The 24,828-nt window shown below is 42.7% G+C and overlaps 1 protein-coding gene across 5 annotated transcripts in view; it reads left to right on the top strand.

Moving 5' to 3' along the window:
- The first annotated feature begins 351 nt into the window (after positions 1-351).
- SRGAP1 (SLIT-ROBO Rho GTPase activating protein 1) overlaps positions 352-24,828 on the top strand; it is a 141,765-nt gene continuing 117,288 nt past the window's right edge. Inside the window, exon 1 of one of the 5 annotated variants that reach the window (XM_062609447.1) lies at positions 352-1,045. In XM_062609447.1, coding sequence (XP_062465431.1) covers positions 979-1,045 — 67 coding nt within the window. In that variant the 5' untranslated portion in view covers positions 352-978. The remainder of the gene's footprint in view (positions 1,046-24,828) is intronic. The other 4 variants (XR_009962975.1, XR_009962974.1, XM_062609444.1 and 1 more) reach the window with 4 other exon arrangements.

Genomic DNA, 24,828 nt, shown 5'->3' with positions numbered 1-24,828 from the left:
GGTCCCCCACGAGCACATCTCCCCTCCAGCCTCCACACTCCCCGTGCGGCTCGGCGGTGGCTGCACACGGGGCTTTAACTTTCCCCTCCAGACCGAGGGCTTGCTGTCACCATATCGCCTCCTCACCCACCGTCCCCTGTGGGCACCCGGCCACCGATACGCTCGCTTCGGGCCTCGGACGGCGACCTCTTCCCTCGCCGCCGGGCCTGCTAGGCCGCCCGCCGCGGGACACCCCGGGGAACAGAGCGGCGGGGCCTGCGGTGGGCGGTTGCCGGCAAGGGGGAGGCGGAGCGGGCGCCACCGGGGACTTGGCGGGGGGGAGGCAGGAAGGGAGGAGAGAGCGGTGGGAAGGCGGGGAGAAGTTTAATCCCGGAGACACCTCTCGAGGGTGCGGTGGGGGTGCCGCCCCGAGCCGGCCGCTGCTCGGGTGCGGGGTTGGGACATGCGCCTCGGCGCAGCTGCCGCCCGAGGTTAGTCACGGCGGGGCGCCGGCTGCGAGTCCCCACCCAGCCGAGCGCGGCGACAGGAGTAGCTAGTGCCGGCGGCGTGCGGACCGAGCGCGGCCGCCTGCCTGCCTGCCTCCTTCCCTTCCCGTCTCCCCGGTGCGTGAGGAGCGATAACAATGGTGGGGCTCAGCCGCCGAGCCCCCGCCCTCGCCTAGTGGAAGCGGGTGCCCCGCCGCAGCGCCGCCCCACCCTGTGGCGGCCCCGGGCCGTGGACCGCGTTGCTGCCGGCGGCGGTGCCTGGAGGCGATGGTGCCCGCGCCGGGGTTAGCCTGATCGCCGCCTCCCTGCCTCGCCGCCTCCCGTGCCGGCGGCGCTCCCGAGGGGCCAGGCCCCACCCCCGCGGCGCCGCGCTCGCTCGGGCTTGTGGCCATCTCATAGAACTTGGGAGCCCCTCCAGAACAGTATCAGTAATTCATAATAATAATTTAAAACAAGGAGAAGAAGGGGGAGAAGCGGAAGAAGCAAGTGGATAATGTCAACCCCGAGCAGATTCAAAAAGGACAAAGAGATTATAGCGGAGTATGAAAGTCAAGTGAAAGGTAAGCGCGGGGAGCGGGGACCCCTCCCGGCTGCGGGGCGGAGGTGGGGAGAGCCCCCGCGGCGGGACGAGCACCCTGCCGGTCCCGTTCGCCGGGCTGCGGGCCGCGGCCGGCCGATCGCTATCGCCGGCCGGGTGGTCGGTCCCTGTAGCCTGAACTTCGGGGCGGTGCCGGTTTGTGCGAGGCGCCGGGGCCGGGCGGCAGCTCGGCGGTGCCCCGGCGGAGCGCCTTCCCTTCCTCTGCCGACTTCGGAGACACGAGGGAGGGGGATGAAAAATGGAATTGAAAAGGGCTTGGCAGTTAAACTGAGTCGGGAGACAATAGTGAGCCATGCTCCTTTCTTAAAGCACATGGCTGTGTCCCCCACCCTCCCCTCAGGGTTGTAGTTTCTGTGTTGGGCTGTGGAAGACGGCTAATAAAGAATTACCCTTGACTGTTGAATGAGCCCTTTCAGCCATCCCAGGAAGTATTTCAGCCTCGCATCGCCCGGTTGTATTGCATCCAACTATTGTGCCAAGGGCAGCGCCGGCATACTCTGGATTGAGCCACCAGCGCTTCCAGACCCTCGAGTTTCCTCTCGTTGCCTAGCGTTTTCCCCGCTGCCAGCGTCTTGGGTGGAACAGAGGATGGGAAAGAAACGGCATGGGCGGTGGGGTGTGGGTCTCTTGGTGCACACCCTTTTCTTCTGGGTGCTGTCGGGGAATATATTGCATAATACACAGACTGCAATAAACGCAAGCTCTGAGATGGATGCGAACCTGAAATGCAGCATTTAAAAAGCTATGCGATGTCTGAACTCTATTAAAATGATGTGGGTGTGGACACACGTTTGTCTTTATATACGTGGGGTGGACCTTCCTTGATGCTGCCCGCAGTCTGCGATGTGCAGGAGTGTGTCCCCGTGCCCCATGGGCTCCAGGAGCCCTCCTGTCCCATGCAGGCAAGGGCTGGGGACCTTCAGACTGAGGTGTCTGAAACAGGGTGGGAGGAATGTTTGTTGACTTCCTGTAATTGCACAGTAATTTTCCTCTTGATCCTGCAAGATCGAGTTTTCAAGACAATTCTTGGAGTTTCATTGCATTTTTATTTACTCCTGAAAGAAGTAGTTTTTCACTTGTCTTCTTTCTAAGCTTAACTTTTTTTTTGTGAAAAATACAGCTCACCAATGAAAGTCTTTCTTTCTGCACCCAGGAAGGGATTTAGGCTTAAAATAAAAGAACTGCCAGGTAGGTGGGCAGTGAGGGATCTTTTCTGAGCTAGCAGGTAGGCCATGCTTTAAGCGTTTGACATGGGCAGGGCTGAGGCAGCTCTCACGTAGCTGGTGGATTCACTGCCGTCGAGCCCTTGGAGGATTGGTGCTTCTGCCTCTCTGTGGAGATAGTGCAGATTTGTCTTGATCGCTGAGCAGAAAAACTGTTCAAGATCTTAAGCTCTCTGCAGAGTGTGCCCACTGTTCTTTACTTCCTCGATTGTTACAGTCTCAGCCTTTATTAACTACAGCCGGTTGCTATATAAGCTGATCTTTTGAGTAATGAAGGAAAAATGCCATGCCCTTCAGCTATGTATATTGGATCATTTCACAAACAACAAAGATTAAGATAGAAAGCACCTCTGATAACTCAGCTCTCCTTTAGTGTCATGGTCTGCCATCATAATTGCAGAGGGAAGTGGCATTTAGAAACATGGCTTTGTAGCAATTTTGTCTTGCTTTGCTCCTTTGTGGTGGTCTGGGGTGTGTGCAGTCTGGTTTCAACTGTCTTGCCTGAATTGTTGATCAGCAGCTGTTTGAAAAAGTATGCTGGGCTGGAAATTGTAGCCAGAGATGCATTTGCTTTAACCAGTATGACTACAATTGTATTTCTGGTGGCAAGAGCTGCCTGTGCCAAGATGTAATTCTGCTTGGTGATAGCTCAGTGGTACTATAACAGTACCAATGCCATCGTGTGGTAACTTGAAAATCATTTCGATACTGGGGGGTTTCAAGAGCTAAGAAAGCAGTCCTCATTAGCCAGCAAGGTAACTCCAAGGCAGTGCAGGAAAAGTAGGTCCCTATATACTACTTAAAATTTCATACATTAGGATAGGAGAAAGGGTGTGGCCAAAAAGCTCTTGCTGCTTATGATTTCTGGTGTTTGCAATGGCTAGCTCATTTCTCACTGCTGAGTTTAGTAACCTGAGGGATGTGGACAGTTTGGCTCCAAACTCGCCATTTGAGGTCCTCTGGACAGGTGCATGCAGATGAATGTTAATGCCACATATATCCTTTACCTTATTATGAAATTAGATTGAGCTCATTATTCTAGAGCCCAGCATTCTGAGCACCAGCGTAAGCAATTCAGTAACCATACCACTGATGTTTGCATTTGTAAATCCTGTTGTAAGATGCCTGAATATTGATACTGGAGAAAGAGGGGCCTCTAATTTACATGTCCTGTGGGGTATGCGTATGGTGCCATATTTGGAAATGAGGATTTAACAGTGCCGTTCTTCACATAGCTTTTCTGCTCTTAAGTCCTCAAATAGGAAGCAGTAACGGATGTTAATTGTTCTGCCCGGTTCCTGGGTGGTATAAACTGACATCTTCTCCTTGAACTTTTTGCAGTATCAGTAGATTGGCTGTGCCATTAGTGGGGCTCATACAGAAACAGTAGAAAAGCTGCAGATGTCACCTGTTTGTCAAGCTGAAGTGGACAAGGTACTTCTGACTTGCTGGATAGAACATCTTATTGCACATTTTTTTTTTTGCAACATCCCTGTTATTCAGACTAATTTCTGTAGAGAACTATCCCAGTCATAGCGGAAAGGAGCAGCATAGAGAAAGCAGAAGGGTATATCTTAAGGATGTCTAAATGCTGAAGGTAGATCTGAGTGGGGGATTACCTATACCCATTGTTTTGGGTGATGCAACGATATTATGATAGGTACCTGAATTTACAGATGTAAAGGCACGTTGGGAGTATTGCTTGGTTCTGTAACTCTTATTCATTGGAAATGAGTTACATTTGTATACTTCAGTTCCAGTACGAACTTGTTACTTGATAATTTTGCTGAAGCACCTACTTCTTGTCAGCGTTTCACTTTCTAAATCAAATGATTTAGGGAAGGCATCAAGAGTTTGTTTATTCAAGAACATTTTGACAGTTCTGACTGTCAAAACCTTATATTGTTGTTAAAATGGCTCGGGCAGTGTGCCTCGTAGACTTTCTGCAGATGGTACTGGATAACTGGGTAAAATGGCCTCTTAAAATATCCTGGTTCATCCAGATTATCAGTTGTATGTGGGCTTTTTTTTAAGAATGTGATAATTGTATAGGCCCTCTGAAGTCATTAGAGAGGTAGGTTTCCTACCAAACTTGTAACTGGGGTGAGGGATACAACTAGAGCTAGGAAGTGAAAGGAGTCCTGTTTAAATGAGCAGCAGACTGGTGGTATAGAGAGCTGAGTATTAACCTTCTAATACATGACCTCATTTAGATTTATTTGCAGCATTCCTTAACTCAAAGCTCAATTGAGTATAATAGCCTGTTACTATCCTACCTTTTGTATTCTGATGACCAGTTGCTCTTTGGTGCTGCTGATAACATCAACTAGTGTCTGTTGATAAAGTTATTGAGCAATCCACAGTAGTGAACAAATACTAGAACATCCTCTGATGGCCATGTGGGTATCTCAGGTATGGTAAAGGGTGAGCTAGTGAGACCTTGAATATCTTCTCTCCCTCTGAAGAAAAACTGTGTACTAGTAGCAGAGGGTGGGGTATGCCACTCAATAGCTTTCATCATTCAAATGTAAAACTGGCATGCTTACCTTAAGACTTGTAATTGGCCTTCTGTGCACAGGAGAAATGTGCTTTGGATAGGTAAGCATTGTGCTGACTGATTATTTGGGCCTGTCTATTCAGTCAGTTCCTTTGTATGGTTTGAACTGTTGAGAATCCTTGGAGCTCAACAGTCTCTTGGCCTTCCAAGCAACTGCATCTCCAACTGCAAAGGACTGAGGGAAGACTATTTAGATGCTGGGAACTGTGGAAAAACCACCTTCATTTTCCAGTTGGAAGTGACTGAGTGGAAATATAAGCCCAAAAGCAGCTTTGTGAAGGGAGACACTTCCCTAAGATCACCATTTGCTTGGTCTTCAGAACAAAATACTTGTGTTTTCCACCAGAAAAACTTGCTAACGCTGTATTAAACTGCTGAATTAATTTTTATGGGAAACAACAACTCTCATTTGTGAAACTGAATTTCAACTTCAGATTTAAACAACCTAGAATTAATCCACCACCACCAACAGAAACCTGTCTGGGAAAAGGGCAAGTTCTGAAATACAAATTAGGTTGACGTTATAGTAAACTTACAAATATTTTGAAACAAAAGCTTTCCTAGTGAGAACCTTGGTGCCTTGTATGATGCCAGAATTGTGGAGGTTTATTTCAAAAAATCCTGATAGAACAGTTGCCAGTTTCCAAAGTTCAAGTTTATCAAGTGTGGCTTGGTAGGAATTTTTCCCATCAAAGAGCTTGACCACAATGAGTTTTGTCTTAGACAGAAAGGGTATTGTTCTCTGTGTTGTTTTTCAGCTGGAGTTACATGTTGTTTGAGAGACAGGCTAATGAAGGATAGTACTTACCTTTTCCCTCCCCTACTTTCTTCCTGCTCTCTGATCCTTCCCCTCAGAGCACAAACTTCAGTTGTCTGGGTAAATGTGAATGAGCTTGTCCCTGGGTATGCAGCGAGAAGGGGTGTCTGCAGGTTTAGTAGTCAAGTCATAAACTGAACAGTCTCATTATTATTATTATTATTATTTATTATTATTATTTTGTGATTACATATTCAGTGCTCTTGCTCTTCTCACAGCTTTCTTGGGATGAAAACTAAGGAACTTGTTTTAGTTCAGTACTGTGTGCACCATATTACTTGAGGGGTGAGGGGTGCCCTACAAAAAGCCTGCTTTCCAAAGATCACCATTGAGGAACTTCAGAGCTTTTGGCCTCTATATGGCTATATAATTGGAGAAAAAAAAAAGTGCCTTTTCTTGGTACCATTTTGAAAATGGGGCCAACAGTCAGGAAAGTAGACATTTTGTCTTGGTTTGACCACACACTGCAGCTGGTGTCTCCCAGTACTGCCGTGAAACTACGTTTTATTATTTTACTTGAATTTAAAGGCGAATAAAGGCGTAATTGCTGTAGCACACGTGAAAGGGTGAGCAGTGAATGGATTGTCTGACCAGGGTTTCTTTCTGGCAATATGTCATTCATAAAGCTTACTCAATGTGTATGTCTTTTGCATACCTGGACTTCTTTTGTTAGTTTCTAAGAAAGCTTTAACTCTCTGAAGCTGTTTGGATCCTTTTATGATCACTTCTTTGGGGCTATTTTGCTTTTCCAAGCATACTTTCTGTGCAGTTTTGCTATTGCAGAGCAATGCCCTAAATCATGCTAAGGTTCATTTAATTTCCTGCCATTATCTTTTATTGGTCACATTTTTATGAACTGAAGTCCTTGTTGCTAATAAAATTAAACTTATAGCTTTGAAATGGCTGCAGTGAGACAGAATGGCATCTGAAATTCATCTCATTTTCTGCCTCAAACTTTGCTTGGGTTAGATTTTTGCCTATTGTGAAAACTGGTCTCCTTGTCAGTCAGAGGTGATGGGTGGTAGCACTGGAAAAAAGTGGGTCAGTGCTGTTGAGACTGGATAAGAAACCCCCTGCTGACCGTTACACAGCCTATTAGAAATCACTGACCATGACTTGACAGTGCAGCACATCTAATCTCTGTTTTGGAGTGGGCTGGACCTGGGGGAGAGCACAAATGGAGCTAGACAGGTGTCAGTGGAAGCTCCTACAGTATTTGTTCTTCCCTTAACCTTTTTTTCCAAGCCCCTGCTGCATCTAGCTGTCACGCTATCCCATGCCAAACCTTTTTCATCTCCCTAGTGGAAATCAGTGCTATCTTAACTTGTATTAATCCCTATTAGAGTCTAATCTACTCTTACTGCTTGGCTTTCACGGGGCAAAATAGGCTTTGGAGTGTGGGGGTTTGTTTTTGTGAGTGATTAGTCTAAATGTGTACCAGGGCTCCTTGCACCACGTGTGCTGCTCCCTCTGCTTCCTGCAGGTTTTAGTTTCATGGCAGCATTTCCTCTGTGACTGGCTTCTGCCACCTTGCCAGTTACCTATCCACCTTCCCTGGGACACCCCTGTGCTGTCTGCTCTGAGCTGGCTGGGCTGAGGCCATTAAGTGCTGGCCATCCCCAAGGCAAGGCTGGCTGACCTTGCTCTCAGCTGGCAGTCTGGGAACTGTGAGTCATGAATAGCCTGTTCTGCCTAAAGTCACTTTGTGTCTTTTCCATTCCCACTTCTTGTCTCTTGGGCACTGTGCCTAGCACCCTGAGTTCAGGAGATTGTGGGGGTATGTGTGTATGTACACACGTACGTGTAGAAGACGAGCAGCAGCTGAAAACTGCAGGGTTGAAGGCACAATGGCTGCCATCGCTGCTGGTATAACCACTAACAGGAATGATTCTGGTAGGCTCTGCAGGAGCAGATACTTGGTCTGAAGCACACAGAGCCATTTCTGAGAGCATGGGAGCATCTTCTGGGTGAGAGGCAGAGCTGTCTGCACAGGAAGACTGCTTGCTGCATGCGTTTTACATTACCAAGACTATATCTGGCACCAAAACCAAAGGAGTTAGTTATCGCTGCTCTTTTTCCTTTGTTTCCAAGCCTTAAACACTGCAGGCTGTTAGGGCAGTTTGTGTGGTGGCTTGGTCCTGTGGGAGTGCTCTAAGACAAACAGTTCACTTTGATCTATTGTAATGGGAATGGTAATCCTGAGGCACCACTTCCTGAGGAATCTACTGGTTTTTGCAGCTTGTGGAAGTTATCTTCTGTTAGACACAGACGCTTGTGTCACAAGTCTGTTATAGCCACCTGGTAGGCTAAAGGTGGTGTATTATGTTTTACTTCTGCTCTGCCCACTAATCTATCTTGTCCAGGCAAAACTACAGCTTAGTAACTGAACAAGGAAAATCTCTTCAATATGCCCTTCATTCTCCTCTGTTCATGTCACTGTTTCTCAGGCATATACCCATATGAATTTCAAGATGCAGTATTCACTCTTGCATTATACAACCCACTGGAAACCTGGAGTTTACCTGGAGGTGACTGTTTGATAAATCTAGAGATTGAGATGGAATTATGTTATGGAAAATTAAGAAGGTTTTGGAAACAACCCCAAGCAAATCTAACATTCTGTTTCCAAGAAGTGGATTGTATATGGGCATGGCCCTGGTCATTACTGTATTGCTCATGGCTAGTGAGTGCAAACATTATAATGAACAGTTTATCTTCTCTAGAAGGAGAAAACAGTTTATGGTTGGCACAATAAAATAATCCCACTGTGCACCAATTTAGGTGCATATTAGTGCGGTAGATGTTGCATGTAGGAAGAGAAGGTGCTCTTCATAGTCTTCCACTTGAAACATTTGGTCAAGAAAATGAGCCAGCCTCCTACATCAGAAAAATATGTAGGAAACAAGCATCAGCAAAAATACTAAATGCCCTTAGAAAATGCTGTGGAGAAAGCTTATGATTTATGATGTGGTTCTGTAATAATTATACCTCTGAAATGCGTTAAGGATGACCTATGTCATTAACTTCTAACTCTGTCCAGTGCAGGGCAGTGCAGTTGATCTGGTTTTAATGGCGTCCCTCCAAAGGTATGTTGGTACTTGATCTTCATTTACCTTCCTCACAGCATCTGGGAGGGTTGCTTTAAATTACAGAGTGGCAAGAAGGGAAAAAAGTGTGAGGGAATGTCGCTGTCCATGGCAGTGGGGTTGGAACTAGGTGATCTTAATGCCCTTTCCAACTCAAACCATTCTGTGGTGCTATGAACTTGCTTAGAAGTCTGATTATGGATTCATCAGTGAGAATACCCCCATTAACTTTGTTATGTATTATTGACCAATAAAACCTGTTTGAGTTTCAGTTGCAACCTCCCGAGACTTCCCATAACATATGTAGAAGTGCTGACAAGCAGGCAAGAGAGCCGTATTAGCATATTAACCAAAGCATTCTCAATGCAGTAGACATAAAATCATTTTTTATCGTGAAACAGAAGTTACAAAAAATGTAATTAAAGCACTTATGGTATAGTATTTCTTGTTAATTTTATTGGGAATAAAAAGCAAATATAGCTGGTTTACTGGATGATGACTTTCAGGAAGTAATGATTGTAACCCCTTACATAATTAGCTGTTGTGGGAAATATAACTGACTACTTCAGTTTCATGTAAATGGATCGTCCAGACGCCTTAACTGACTCAGTGCTTACTCATCTGAATTACTTCATGTGTAGGATCTGCTAGCAGTGGGTTGGTGCTGTCTTGTGTTGGGAGTCTTCAAAATGCTGCTTTGACTTGTTTCTTCCAAGATGCCAGATGTGGAGTGGTGCACACTTTTGGCTTTGCTCTGGCTGTGTGTTAAACTAAATAAGGAGATGTGCTGATCCCCTTTCACTTTCCAGTGTACATTCTTTCATAAGGTAAAAGAAACCACTCTTTACAGTTCTAGCCAGTTCCAGAATATCTGCTTCCTGAAGATCAGAGGAATCTGCTTGTGTTTACAAAGGACAGAGTACAGCAGAAGTCTAATAAGATTCAGTGATAATTCTTGTATGTCTCTGTTCTTTTAACAACCTGTCGTCTTTCAGGCCTTGCTGTTCTCTGCTTTTCCCCCCTGACTCTTTTTTAACAGGAGAGGATAAACAATCTGAAGTGCTAGGTCAGAGGCAAGATAAAGTAAGTATTCATTCGGAGCCAATGTGAGCATTTGAACCGAAACTTTCGAACTCAACAGTTAAGTTACTATTTTAGAAAGTAATAGAGAAATCGAATGGATTATAAGTCACTGTTGGGTTTTTGTTATTGTTATTATTATTATAGAACAAGATCTATTATTCTATTTTTCCTGCTGAGGAAAAAAAAAAAAAAACCCAAAACCAAACTTTAGCCTTTTGTCATTACTGTTTTTTTCTTTTTTCTTTTTTTGAAGATGCCAACTGCCCAGTATAGAAAAGATTATAAACTAGGATTGCGTGTGGTAACAGGAGACTGGCCTTTTTGATCCACACAGTCCCTTTCCTTGAAAGTTTTACATTCGTGGTAGTTCGGGGCACTGCATCAGGCAGCTGTCTAGTGCCACTAGTCATTGTTCTTGCTTCCTAGGTACGCTGCAATACAAGCCTCTGTACCAAAACACACTGTGACTAAGTTGATAGGCATAAAGTTACTTTTACTCCTTGGCAGTATTTATGCAAATGTCAAAGTATATCAAAAGATATACTAAAAAGAAAAAAAGTTCTGACCCTTATTATAGGATACTTAACACACCAAAGTTGTGTTTAGATGGCACAGCATGCTCTTCCTCTTGCAAAGCACTAATTTGATGATTACTAGAAATGAAAGTATATAAGCTTCTGTTCATAGGTGCCTTGTGCAAATTGACATCTCTGCATTCTTGGCATAAATAATATCAGCTCCATGAAGAATCACCTGTGTAATGGAAAGGTAGCTTGTTTGTTTTGTGTTGCAAAGGGAGAGCTGGTGTGTTTAAGAACTTGATTTAGGTGAAGAACCCGATTTAAGTTCAAGAGCTTGACAATTATGCTGTCTTTGCTGCCCAACAGAGTACTTGAGGTTAAGACCTAAAGTAATAGGGGTGTGTGCATTATGTGCCTTTCTTTAAGGCTGCCTTCATGTAATTTCTAAGTAACTGCATAAAGTTAGTGAGATTCTTAATGTTATGTCAGAAAATAAACCAAAAGCATTATCTCCTCAGATACCATTGCACTGAAGTGTCAGCCACATGCAGAGCAGGCGAAGGTCCCGTGTGCAGAAGAGATGAGCCCGGTACAGGTAGCATGTCCCCACCTACTAGGTGCTCCTCTCCTCAAAGGTGCTGTGAAGGAGCCTGGCAGCACCTAGTGCTGTGCACACTCAGCTTCATATCTTCCCCAGCAACCTGCTATGAGCCGTCTGTGTGCATCTGCAGCTGAGCTCATTGGATTATCATGAACTGTATTGTAATCCTTTAATTGCCAGCCACTTCTGATGCCATGATATTGTAGTTGTGGGTCAAATCCCATGCTGCTTAAGCAGTACTCCTGCTGCTGTCTTTAGCTTTACATGTGGGTTGGTAGAATACACTACCCTTCACAAACTTGACCGTATGGTATTATTGAGAAACAAACAGCCAGGAGCATCTCTAACTGTCCTGTCCTTTTTACCTAACTGAAGTTGCTGACCTTCACTGAAGTCTAGACAGACAGTTCTCTATCAACAAACTTGTTTAAGCTAGAACCTGTAAAATGGGACTATGGCATAAAATGTTCATTTTTCAGGTTTCTGCTGGGCCTGAGAGGTTATGCGGTATGAGCTGGGGGTTTATTGCTTTTTCTCCAACCCTCCTTTGAGACTTCTTCCTGCTTCATGTGTCTTCTGACAAGGTTTTAATGCATTATTATGGTAACTAATCTGAATAAAGTCATCTTAAGGAGGCATAGTATCTGGTCTTGTGGAGATGCCTCTAGTACTTTAAGTAAAGAAAAATATGAAAATGTTAATGGCAAAACTGTGGACAAGAAGAACAGGCTGTATTTGAGCAGGGCTGCAGCACTGCTTCTACCTGCTAACATGGCAGAACAAGGGGAAGCAAATATGGAATCGTGTGACTTTGGCTGACTGTACCTACATATGGAAAACTGGATCACCTTTTCCTTTAGAGACTGCTTTTATCTTTGTAAGAAAGTCCAGTGAAGTATATGTATGTTGCAGTAGACTGCAGTGGAGCATGCAGTACTGAGAGGCTGGTGGAAGAGCAAGGATAACTCTTGACTACCAAAACCCAAGTAGCTAATAGGCTTAAAATTTGCTTAGCAGCTTTTGCCTGACTATTGGAGCATCTGTTGGAAACCTTTGTGGACAGCCCCTGATAACTGGTTTGATAATGCAAGAAAACCTTTTATATATCAAAAAGGTAAGATAAATGAAAATAAGAGCCAATGTGTAATTTCTCCAGTACACGCCAGCCTGACTAGTAATGTAGTGGGTTACTGGTGAGAGGGGTGGCTTGGCAGAGGGACTGTTGAAGGAGATACCAAGCACGTGTCTTGTTGGTGGCCCTCCATGTGGTCAAGTGTACCTCTGTGTCATTCTGTGGTGGTTGCTGGATGGAATGGGGAGGTCTCTGCTCTCAGACTACACCAATAGTTTTCACACTCTTACGTGTGGGCTCAAAGAGGCTTAGGATGAAAAATATTCTAAGGAATTAAGTCCATAAAACAACTCCTAACTCTTGTGTTTGCCTTTCAGATGCCATGTTTAAGTCCCCTTTGGCTGTAGTCTCACTTCAGAGGTGTCTGTGGGTATGTTTATGTGGCTGCATATGCTGGCCTACATGTTTATTCTGCAGACTGTTGGTGAGAGTTATAATTTGAAACTCAGCACCTCACTAACATATTTCTCTTATTTATAGACTAGAACCTGCCTTGCCTTCAGCTGGCAGAGGCAACAGGTAAGTGTTGGCCCCATCCATGCTGATGTCATCTAAGTTACCACCAGAGAAGACCTGAAAATGTTAGCTTCTTTTGCTGAGCCATGTGGAGATATGTATGTAATTGTAGCATTAGGAATCTGATCAGTGCATCCTTCCTAGTGATCAGATCGTTTGCATGAGGAGTCTGATTTCACACCTTTCTACCTTTATCTTATTAAAAATGGAGTCTTTAATCCAGCTCTCCCACCTTTCAAGTGATTGCCCTGAGAACTAGGGAATAGAGTATTCTGGGATAAGACTCCCTGTTTTCTTGTTTGTTGAAGCTCTCCTGCTTTTTCCCAGACTTAATGAATATTTAATTGTTTACAGAGTGATTATGAATCCATTGCCTGGTAGTTAGAGCAGTCACCTGAGAGATATGGTTCTCACTATGTATTCCAGCAAGTAGGTGTTTCTGCTTTACTTCTTTTGGAAAGAAATGGAGAAGGGGGAGGGAGGATTGAGGTATATTTGTGACCATTCTAAATTAAGAATACTTACCGCATTAATCTGGAGGGAGAAGTATTTGGAGGATGCCTTATTTATTCATTGCACGTGGTTATACAGTATATAGGAAAAAACCCAACCCTTTACTTTGAATTGTTTTTTTTAATCTTAACACTCTGCCAGCATTTAAGGCAATTTTTGGCAGATTGTCTCTAATTTTGCAGAAAAATCTAAGAAAAAAATAAATTTGCTCAGAGTTATTTGAAAGGGTCACCAATGAATGTTTGTTTGCACAAACCTTTGCTCTGGTGACTCCTTCTGCAGCAGCACTCGCTTCATAGAGCACATTCAGGCCTCTGTCCCATGGCAGTTCTGCTCCCCAGTTGTCAGATTGCAGATTCACAGCTTTCATTGCAGCCACTAGAATCTTAGTCTGCAAATATTCCTGACTTATTTCATATATGTGAAGAGCAGGATTGAGGTTTGGGTTTTGTTTTTTTTTTTTTGAGGATGGAAGAAACACCTCAACTGATGTTTAAGGAGGAAAGAAGGAGAGTGGGTCTGTAAATATTACTGAGCAAGCCTGTAGTTGTTAGTTAAATAACAGTGAATGTTTGGGGGTTTAGTGACTAGAGGGGAATGATTACAGTGTATTAATATAGCTGTAAGAAGCAGGAAACCTGAATGTGGCAGTTGATCAGGTTATTTCCTTGCAGTACTGTTTTAGAGGGCAGCAGACAGTACTCAAGAAGTCAAGGTACTTACAGATACTGGGCTTACTTGGGTGTATTAACATGCATATTCTCTACTTGTACTACTTCAGCTCCATGTGGTGAAGTGAGGTTATTTGAGCAGTTGTGTGCAAAGTACTGTAGCTCAGAATCAGGCAAGAAGATGGAAATGATGAAAATGTCCAAATCCTTTTCAACTTAATTTAAAAAGGGGGTTTAAGAAGACTCTTCAGGTATGTTTCTGAATTTGTGCACTGATGTATTTTGTGTTGGCAAGAACAATTTGTTCTTAGTTCTGTTCTGCACTCCACTTGGTTACCCAGTAATTTATCTGGCTACTCATTTGATTACCTTTTTGTTTGTTTTTTGTTTTAATTTGAATGAATATGAATGTTTTCAATTGAATTTTAGTTAAATGAATAGCTATTACATCCTGGATTGCTAGCAGTTCCTACTGGTTAAGAGGATGCTTATAAGCATATTAAAAACACTGTAAATAAGGAGATAGAATATATGTGAAGACTTACTAGAAACTTCAGTTCCCTAACTAAGTATTTACATGTAATCTGTTGTCTTCACAGTTGTAAAATCTGACTTGCAGAGCACATGCTGTTTACATTATCTGGCTTTGTTTTTCCTTAGCATTGCTCATGTTAGGATATTTGAAAGTAAAAATTAACTGCAAATACTTTTTTGTTGGTTTAGAAAACATCACTACATCTACTTTTTTCCTCGGTTCATAAGTTACTAGTAGAACGCGAGATCATGGGATTTGCTGTAACTACCTCTAGTTGGAGAACCTTTGCCTTGCTTGTAGGTCTATTTGCGAGATGCTCTGAAAGAGTTTTTTAGGTTACAACTTGCACATTGCATTGTGCAGTGGGGGTTCAGACCTGTTGTTAGAATCATATGGGTCACTGTTCCTATTAACAGTGTGTTCATAACCTTGGACTTACCCCTTTGAATCTCATCTCAAGAGTCTCTGATTTTGGCAAGACATGCTTATGCTGTGGTTCTTCTGCAAATAGACTGAATTTACTGAAAAAAAACACTTTTGGTCTTTCCTCCAAGTCTGGTACAAAACTCTGCTCTAACTTGGGCAACAGCACTTAATTTAAAGTGAAGTGAGATCTTAATCTCAGGTGATTGAATGCACTGACAAGAATCTCCAGAATTTGACTGAAGATAGCCCTCTCAAATCAAAAACCAGGTACCAAGTTCCTTGTAATTTGATGCAGACTACTGGTATATCCCTTTGTGAATTTCATTTTTCCTGTAATGCCTAAGTTTTTTGCTAACATCTGGTAATTAGTCAGGTCCCCTTTGCTTTAGTTTGTGGTTTTGCAAGCAGTGAGGTGGGCCTTGCTGAAGCAGTGCCCCATAGGGATGGGATGCAGCCAGAGCTGTTAAGTGCTGCTGAAACTCCTCAGTTGTCTGTAGGCATGTCAATTCTTTCTAATGAGCCTTGGCTATGGGAAAAGCTTGAGACCCACTGCTGTAAAATTTCAGTCAGTTAAAGCATTAGGCTTTGTTATATATTCAGTGCTCTGAATAGTTGCTAACTCATGCAGGGCTGGAGGCATGAATGAAGTGGTATTGCTTTTACAAGCAGAATAGTAGCTGCCATGTGTGTTCTGTTACGTGCAGCCTTGTTTACTTTACACACATGAATTTATTGACCTCACCAGAGCTCTTAACCTTCCTAGAGCTACTAATCTCCATAAATGTCTGCAGGATTGGGCTTAATTTTGGCATGGAAATATGCAAAATGAATGAATCAAACTGTTAGTCATTGTTTTTTACAGTAAAACATTATGACCTAGTCCCGCAGTCCACGTGCTTGGCTGATGCTTGCCTGAGAGCTTGTACGATCTGACCCATGCTTTGGGAGTTCTGACTTTTTAAGTGTAGCAGAGACTGTTCTGAAACAAAGGAAATGTAATGCAGAGTATACTGGAGCAAAGCAAGAGCTGTCACTTGATTCAGGCGCAACTCTCAAGATAAAGTTACTGTTGGTTGTGGACAGGATTATGCCCACTTTACAAAATGTTTTAGTAGTGCTCAAGATGCCTTGTGGAAACTGTAGTGGAGATGTTTTCAGTTCCCTGAGTGTTATTTCCCTTTTTTGCATATAGTTTAACTGAAGTATGGTACAGTAAAGTAAACTCCCTTTTAAATTTTATTGGAGGCACTGAATTGTGGAGCTAATGGAAATAAATGATGTGAATGTCACTTTCACCTCTGCACTATAAAATGCAAAAGCACAAACACAGTAACCATGAGGCTTTTTTTCGATATTTTAATCTTTTAAACCTTCGGAATGTTGGTGCACTTGAAAGGGCTTCTAAATCCATTGGTTAGTCTGTGCTGTCTCATATTGTGCTCCAAATCATAGCAGATAAAGCAAGAGTGATCAGAAAGCTTAATGCAGTCAGAACGTCACGACCTGTTATGTAAAGCAACATTTGGCAGAGCCTTCCCAGCTGCTGTAAATGAATGTTAACAGCACTTTATCATCTGCTTTCACTGTCTTTATTACATAATCTGAATATTTATGACCCTATTAATTTGTTTAGCTGTGAAATTGCAATATCGATAGAATGATGGTTCCAAAGACGATTGAACAAGGAGAATGACTTTTGCCTCAAGGACAGAGGTTATATTAATATTAAAAAGCTTTGAGTTCATATTTCAAAAAAGTTTCCTGAATTGCTTTACAGATGTGGTGTGCTATTTCCCTAAACATTGTAATGGGAAAAGTATTTTGGTGACAGCATAGTGATGCTGAGCATTATGTGTGTATAAAATACATTAACCAGAAAGTGGTGATTTTTGTGTTTTGATGCAAGTCTCTGAATCCATACTGATGACACCCTGTAGTCTTGAACAAAGACAGCCAGCCCATGGACCATAGACCAGACCCAGTTTATCAGAATTAACTCCATGCAGAGAGATGCCCCTGTTAGGATTTGGGGCAAGCTGTAGGCCAAGTTGTTATTTCAGAGATTATTCTTCTCTTTCTTTGGAGGGATGGAATACCAAGATCTTGCTTTTCGCCCCTCTAGCTTCCACGTGCTCTCTTTCTGTTATGACTAGATATATTGTTGTCTTGTAACCTGAAATGCATGTCACATAATTAGGGTGTGTGTTCACCGCATTATATGGCTGGAGGCTAGCTGCAGATGCTGTCACATCACTGATGCACACTTGCCTGTATTGTGAGCGTACTTGGAATGTGTGGGAAGGTAATACAAGTGATCAAGAGACGAATGAGAACTGTAAGGTATTTCCTTTGGGAGCCTCTTGAATTATATTCTGCCCACAAACAGAACTGAATACTGCTATTTCAACAGACATCTGCAAAATTCCAACCAGATGTTAAGAGGTTTGACACTCTTGTGGTCAGTCATTTCCACCTATGGAATTTACAGGTGTCGTTGGTATCATGCTTCATTATCATTCTGCAGGTTAAACAGCTCAGCTACAGACATGCGTCTGCAGGTTGCCTGAAGAAAGCCGAGTTGGATTTGTTTTGAGTGGGGTGAGGTTGTTGGTCACTCCTAATTGCAAAATCTATAGCTTGTCTGAAAGCTGCTGTCCTGTGTGTCTTGCCACTGATTACAACTATCTGGGAAATGCAGCTGTTTGTTGGAGAACCCTTTTGTTTGCAAAAGTCTGATGGGAGGTAGCGCCAAGTCCTGTGGTGTGTTCTGGTGTGCTCTGACACAATACCTAATTCTGAGTAACAATGTTTGTCTCTTAATGGTCCTTACTTCCACCCTCTCCACAGCTGAGACCTCATGAGCTGGTGCAGGAGGCAGCTGCACATGCCTAAGTGTACAACATGTTAGAAATGTAAAGATAGGTGGGTACAGGGTGTGGAGTGTTGGAGTCAGGAGGAAAGTTTAAATTTATACTTATTTTTTAATAGTTTTTTGTCCCCAAGCCAGTTGGTTGTAGTGACTGCTGAGCTCCAAAGGACTCTCTTCCCTTGTGGGGATTAGAGATTTAAATATGTATTGTTCTTCTGGGCAATAGTATTGAACAGTCAAGTAAGGTTCTTAATAGAACAAGGAAACCTTTAATTAGGATGAGTTGCAATTGCCTTCTTTTTTGCTTTGTGTAAGAGAAACTTGCATTAAATCAGATAAATAAAACAATGGATGGGGTGGGGGAAGTTTGGAAGAAGCACATCTGTTTACAAAGTTAAGTGCTGAGTTTACAATAAAGCAGTAATTTTTACTTGGGAAGCTCTTAAAATAAGATTCCCCTTCTCCACATCCCTGAGCATCTGAGTCAAGATATTTTAAGGACATATTTTTCAACTTATTCAGTGGTTGGGGTTTTCTTGCTCACTTTAATTTTTCATACAGGAAATACCATTATTGCAATGTCAAATTAATAGCAATGCTTATATTGTTATATTTTGGGTTTAGGTCTGTATACGCATTGTAATGGCATTCTTCCTTTACTCATCTTTATACTTCAATTTGTGTGATCTAAATAAAACGTGGTATTTCCTTTAAACATGAAGAATGACAAAGATCTTTTCTGGTCTGTTTTGGGGTGTACGTTGCTCTGTTGCCAAGCTCCTGAAGTCAGTAACCTCCTGCACAGCCTCAGCAAATTGCAAGTGTGCAATAAACTATAAAACTGGGACCTTTAAGGAATAATGTGTACTAGCTTCAAGGGTTTCTTAATTTGTCTTTGACAAAACCGCAAAATACAGTTTCCCCTTCCCAACAGCCACTGGTAAGAGAAAACCTAGCAGATTTAAAGCTGGTTTTCTTTTGCACTGGCTTATCTGATTTTTACTGGCTTAATATGTGTGACGAGACAGGGGAATAATCTCCTGTCTTAAATGATTTTTTTCTTAAAGGAACACCTCAAAAAGATGGTTGTGATGAAGCTTTGGCCATCTGTCCTATGCCTGTCTTCTGCAGTTTAAATGCCGAATCCAACAATGATAAAAGACTGCTGTTGTCTGGGAAACAAATGATTCTACTTCTTGTTTGGGTTGAAAAGCTCTAGGGCATGGCACATGACAGCCTGTTTCCCTATTTACCTATACTCTTTGGGTATTTTACATCCTCCTGCTCTTGCCTATCAAAAGAGTGCTTTCCAGAGCAAAATCCATAACGCCTCTTTAAAGGACCTAATCAAAACTCACTAAATTCAGAAGAAAGCTACTATTGACTTATTGGACTTTTGGTCAGACTTTTGGAGAGGAAAGGTGTAGCCCTTTGCGTTAAGTAACTGATATAATCTTCATTGGTCAAACATAACACTCCAGTTTTATTCATGAACATTAAACTCCATTTAAGTGCAGAACACTGCATCTTTCTTGTGGAGGTGCAAAGGATACTGCACATCAACAGTATTCTTGGAACTTGTTTAAATCTCTTGCCCTGACCCACATCTTGAGTCCGCTTTGCCGCATCCCATATGAGTAATTAATTTGCAGAATAAAACTATTGTCTTCCCTCCCCCTGGAGCAGCCTCAGCTGGCATGTGGGATTCTTTACCAGGAAGGAGAGGCAGGGACATTGTGTTGCATTTATAGAATGTGCTGCTAAATGATTCTTCCTGTTGCCTGACTTGATCATGGCTGGTTCTTGTTTGCCACAAGGATCAGTATGGTAACCTCACATAAGGAAGATACTAATAACTTGACAGCAGATATTAAGACCTTAAAAAAGGTCTTTTTTTCCTGCATATCAGTTAGGGCCCACTGCCTCTTGTCCTTTTGCTGGGCATCACTGAGAAGAGCCTGTCTCCGATCTTCCCTCTTCCTCTCCCCTCTCACCCATTAGATATTTTTAAACATTGTTAAGATCCTCTTTGAGTCTTCTTCAGGATGGACAATCATAACTCTCTTAGCTTCTCCCTGTATTTCAGATGCTCTGGTGCTTTAATGATCACTGTGGCCCTTTGCTGGACTCACTCGAGTATGCCCATTGTACTGGGTAGCCCAGAACTGGACACAGCACTGCAGATGAAATCTCAGCAGTGTTGCAGAGGCAAAACAATCCTTCCCTTGACCTGCTGGCAACATCTTCCTAGTGCAACCCCAGAGGCTGCTGGGCCGCCTTTGCCACAAGGGCACACCATTCTTGAGCTTGAAGAAGGTGCTCCTTGAAAACCAACCAGCTGTCCTAGACCCTCTTCTCTCCAAGACAGTATCCCATGGGCTGGTAGTAGGTCCTTGAACAGCCCAAAGTCTGTTGTCCTGAGGGTTCCAATACCCAAGGCGGTACAGAGAAAAGGGGTGGCCTACAAATTCAGGGTATCGTGGGAACTGATTGCTGTCATGTCTTGATGGCTTTTTGTGTTGCTCTTCTGGAGACATTTTGTCATACTAGGACAGCTGTAACACAAACTGGCCCTGCTCCTGTTGAGTAATTCCTCAAGCTGCTCTGTCCAGGAAGAACAGAGAGAAATGCGTTGCTTGTAAAACTCCCCATGACTACTCGTCAGGTCATCTGTGTAGATTAAGAGATATTGTTTGTTTGTTTGTTTTTTCCCTAGCTCAAATTTAGGATCTGTGCCTGAATTCACATAGGGTGGAACACATGGTAATGATGCAACAGTAGTGAACGTGTGTTTGTGATGGATAGATTTATTGAGCTAATTGACTAAATTTAATACAGCTTAGATTCCATAATTAAAGCAATTGGGAAAATGCTAGTATATAGTTATTAAAGTCTGGATTGATACTAAAGATTTTGTGAATTAATGTCTCTGGTTAAAGAGTGATGTTCCTCTGTAATCATTTTAAACCTGATACTGAATAATTCTAGAGTAAGTGATGCCGAGTAGATTTAGGACAAGAATGTCCCTAGGTCAGTGATATAAGCTAACTATAGTCTTTGCAAGAATTCTCTCTGTGAGCAACAACAACAAAAAAATATATCTGCCATCTTAATTGAACTCTTGAAATTCATGCCTACAAACCAAAGGAAAATGGAAACTTTATACATCTTGTCAGCAAATTGCAAGCCATCAGTCACAGCTACAGATGAAAGCTAGCACGACCTACATCTGTCGTGTTGCTACAATGGTGCCGGCATTACAGTTCCATTGTTTAGGTTTAGGGTCAAGCCTGTTGAGACCTCTTTTTATTCAGCTTTGAATGTATCCATTTTCATTAAGTTTTTCAAAGCCATATGAAAGACTCAGCAGGGCAAGGTGTGGCAATGTCAGACCCAAGTTAGTCTTGCAGCTAACTGTCTCGTAGTCACAGATGGTCACTGTGATTGTCCACACCAGTCTGCCACCAGAGCTGCTATTGAAAGGGCACAAAACTGATGGTACAAAGGGACGCCTTTTTTCCCGTCAGTAAATGAGGCTACTGTTGCTCTGAGCTGGCATTGTCAGAGGTTTTGTGAAGGAGAAGAATGCCTGTTGACAAACCAGTTTCCATGCTAAAAAATGCTACTCGTATTCCTAAACTTAGGAGATCTTTCCTTGGGTGAATAACTCTGTCTGACTAATACCACGGTGGCACTTTGTAAACTATTTCCATTGATTATGTGGATGATGGCTGTACTGGGAGGTCCAGTGCTGACAGCAGTAAACGCAAGCCTGTTAATGTTCTGAACAAGGCATGCTTCTGTTTCGTAATTCCATTAGAGGAAAATCTCTTTGGCTGTACACTGTTAAAAACATCGGGGGCATTAATTTTTTTTTTCTGTGTCTAATCTACAAGCATTAAAGTGTCCTTACATGGATTGAAGGAGCTTGGTGAGTTGTCTCCTGGAGTTACGTAACTTGGCTAACCACGTACCAAATATCTTACTTTTCACGCAATGAAACGTAAGGTGTCAGAGGTAGTAAGTAAATCTTCCAAATCTTCTTTAGTGTCAATGTGAATGTGCTTTTTTTGGTTTGTCTTTAAACAGAACAGCTTTTTCCAAGTGTTACCTACTATTTTTCTTCTTTTTTGGTATGGTGGGGTGAAAGCCTCTGCACAAATGACCTGCCTGTTTGTTAGCAGCCTGGCAAAGGTTCTGGGGAGATTAAAATAGTTCTTGCCTGAAAGAACAATAAAAAGCAATAAAGCTGATTCCTGTTGTATGGGATCCTTTGTGGCCTTTGACAGATCAGTTTACCACTGGCAAGGGAAGCCTTAAAATTCAAGTGACTGCAGTGGTAAAATGGATGCTTGCTCCTGGATGGGAAATATCAAGCCTTTATAGAGACTAGTTGAATTATTCACCACATAACATTTATAATTCATACCTTAATAATGAATGTGTACATTTTTTCATTAGTTTATTTTTTTACCACCCTTATCCTACTGAAGCTGTCCATTGGTTAACCTCCTGGGCTATAGTGGAACTTTTCAGCTCCCGAAGGCCTTCCATAACTTCTGAGCGGCCCCTTGCCTCAGGAATTTCATAGCACTCTGACTGCATGAATGTCTGTTTGTTCCGCTGATCTGGGAGTCTGTTTCTACATGGAATGTCTTGGCTAGACAGGTATGAGTTACAGAAGAGTATATTTCTACATGTAATGTAGAGGTAATGAGCCTCCTGAAGTACTTTGGCTTGCAGTCACCAGAATTAAATACTTGTGTGATAAAGATAGAACTGAAAAAAAGTAATATTTTTCCCATAAGATGCAAATAATTTGCAGAGGGATTGGTCTCACTGTTCCAGAAAGAAACTTCCAACTTTCTTCTGCCTGGATTATTCTGTTAACAAGAGAATCTAAAGAATGAGACTTTTGCTGGGAAAGACATGAATATTGATGATTTTTATGATTCTGAAGAAACTGAAAGGAATTTGACACTGACCTAAAGCTGAGTCATTTGTGCAACTAGTCCTTAGCAACCTCAGCCAATGTCCCCTTGCTTCTATGGCCGTGCTTTCTGCTGCCTTGTGTAGGCTCAGCTCTGGGATTATTTTCCCATTTCTGCCTTACTACATGCAAATAATCCCTAAGCAAACATGATGTAAATTATTAGGATTTGTCAGTAGTGACTTCCTGGAAGCTGCGTCCTGTTTGGGGGTGGCCTCTGTGCTTGCGGTTTCCTTTCTCATAGCTAGCCTGTGTTTAGCATGATGTCAGCGTAGTTTATGCTGCGTGTATTTCAGGCAGAAGCCTTTCCCCATTGTTTCTGATGTAACAGGTGCTGGTAGACTGAGCGATAAATGTAGTGGAGCTGAGCAGTACAGAATTCACAAATCGGAAGCCTTGTGCAAAACCAGTGAGCCTCTGGAAGCCATGGGCTGCAGAGCTCCAAGGTCTGGGGCTGACACGCTGGTGACATGACCAGAGCCTGGTTCCTCCATTGCCAGAAGCAACTGGCCTGAGCAAGCGCTGGGGACAGCCATAGCTCCTTTCAGCAATGCCTATGCCAGGATCATCCTGCGCCTTCCTGGTGTGTGGAAGGCTCTTCTGACTCTATTGTTTCTGTGTTCTGGGAGCCTACCACCTACGGATAGACAGCCCATCAGTGAACTGGTCGGGCACTGGTTCAATTTCTGGTTTAAACACTACTGAGAAAGACTGGCTGCAGGTTTTCCATCATCATTGTCAGAACAGAAATACCACTTCAGCTCCACATTTTGGCTTCAGTTTAACTCCACGTCCAGAAAGAAATCAAGCCCTGTCAAATGCACTAAAGTCAAGCCGAAGATCTTATTGACACGTCAATGGGTTGTACCAACAGAACAAGTACTTGCTAAGTTTCATTTTAAGATATTGCTTTCTGGTGTTGCACATGGGCTGAAATTTCTAAGGATCAATAAATCTAAAGCAAAAACTTTTGAGTATAGTATGCTCTGCTTAGGGAATAGTTCCTGATCTGTTTAGACCAATTGTACCACCTTTGTCCGGTTTCAGATATAGCTGTAAGTCAGATGGAGCAGTAAATTCAAAAACAGTTAAAAGATCTAAGGGGTAGTTTGTGTGGTGTTGGTTTGGGTTTTTTTTTTTGGTTTTAGATTTACTTTACAATTAAGGGAAAATCTGTGCTATTAGTTATCCCAGAGGAGTTTAGTTATTAAATAAAATGTGCTGGCTGCATAAATTATATTGAGGTTTGAGCTTTCAGGTCACAGCAGCATCCTGAAAAAATGGGCAGGCATAAGGTTTGAATGGAAGAAAGGGAAACCTTTGTCATTTGTGTACTACTCTGCACACTGCACTTGCTGTTCACATTGCAGAATTAACATCGACATCCCAGTGCCGTAGGAATATTCTGCCAATTACGTACTTACATGTCCAAAGTGATTCTGTATGCATTTCCTTACTATTCTAGTGGTTTCAAATGATACTTTCTTATCCTATGCCACTTCTTTTAGAGGATACTTGTAAAAGCAACTTTGCAATTCCTCACACAGCAGACTACTGTAACTTCTTTGCAGATCGTAAAATGGCTTCTAGATGTTCACAAAACCCAGAACAGTATAGGATTTTTTACCTTACCTGATGATACAGCTGAAAGCATCTCCATCACCTTTTGAGAGATACCATGTTCTATGACAAAATTAAAATGTCTGTCAAATGTTCTGTAGGCTGATTATTAACATTGTCATTTCCTTCACAATTCCTATTTCTAGTAACCTATCCTGCAGTATGGCTTTTCTTCAGAAGAAAAGAAGAGATTCTACCCTGGCTAACTGCATTCACCCAGACGCTTTTCATACTGTCTAGGAGCCTGAGGGATGTTTTAGCATTCCAGCCTGGCAGGAGGATACAGGATCCTAGAATTCATCAGCTTGGGGCTGTTGCTGCACTAGAGCTTTCAGTGTGAGAACACTTGGGAGTTCATGAACTACTTCTAAGGAGCTCTGCAGCCAGAAAACTAGGAAGACAAACCTATTAATAATAGGCTTGTATTGACTGTGTATGTACATCTTCTGCAAAATACTTGTGCTGCTGCTGAACTCAAATGGGATTGAAATGCAGTGCAATCAGGTGCTGTTGTGCTACAGTGCTGCTGTATGCCTCAAACTACAGTGTGTTTTAATTGTTAGGACCGTTTTTCACTGCTCTGGG

Source organism: Pezoporus occidentalis, unplaced genomic scaffold (genome assembly GCF_034315485.1).
Source record: "Pezoporus occidentalis ecotype Australia unplaced genomic scaffold, CSIRO_AGI_Poc_V1 ctg138, whole genome shotgun sequence".
NCBI classification, from domain to species: Eukaryota; Metazoa; Chordata; class Aves; order Psittaciformes; family Psittacidae; genus Pezoporus; species Pezoporus occidentalis.
The sequence above is the reverse complement of the archived record's forward strand: the minus strand, read 5'-3'. Positions and strand labels throughout refer to the sequence as shown.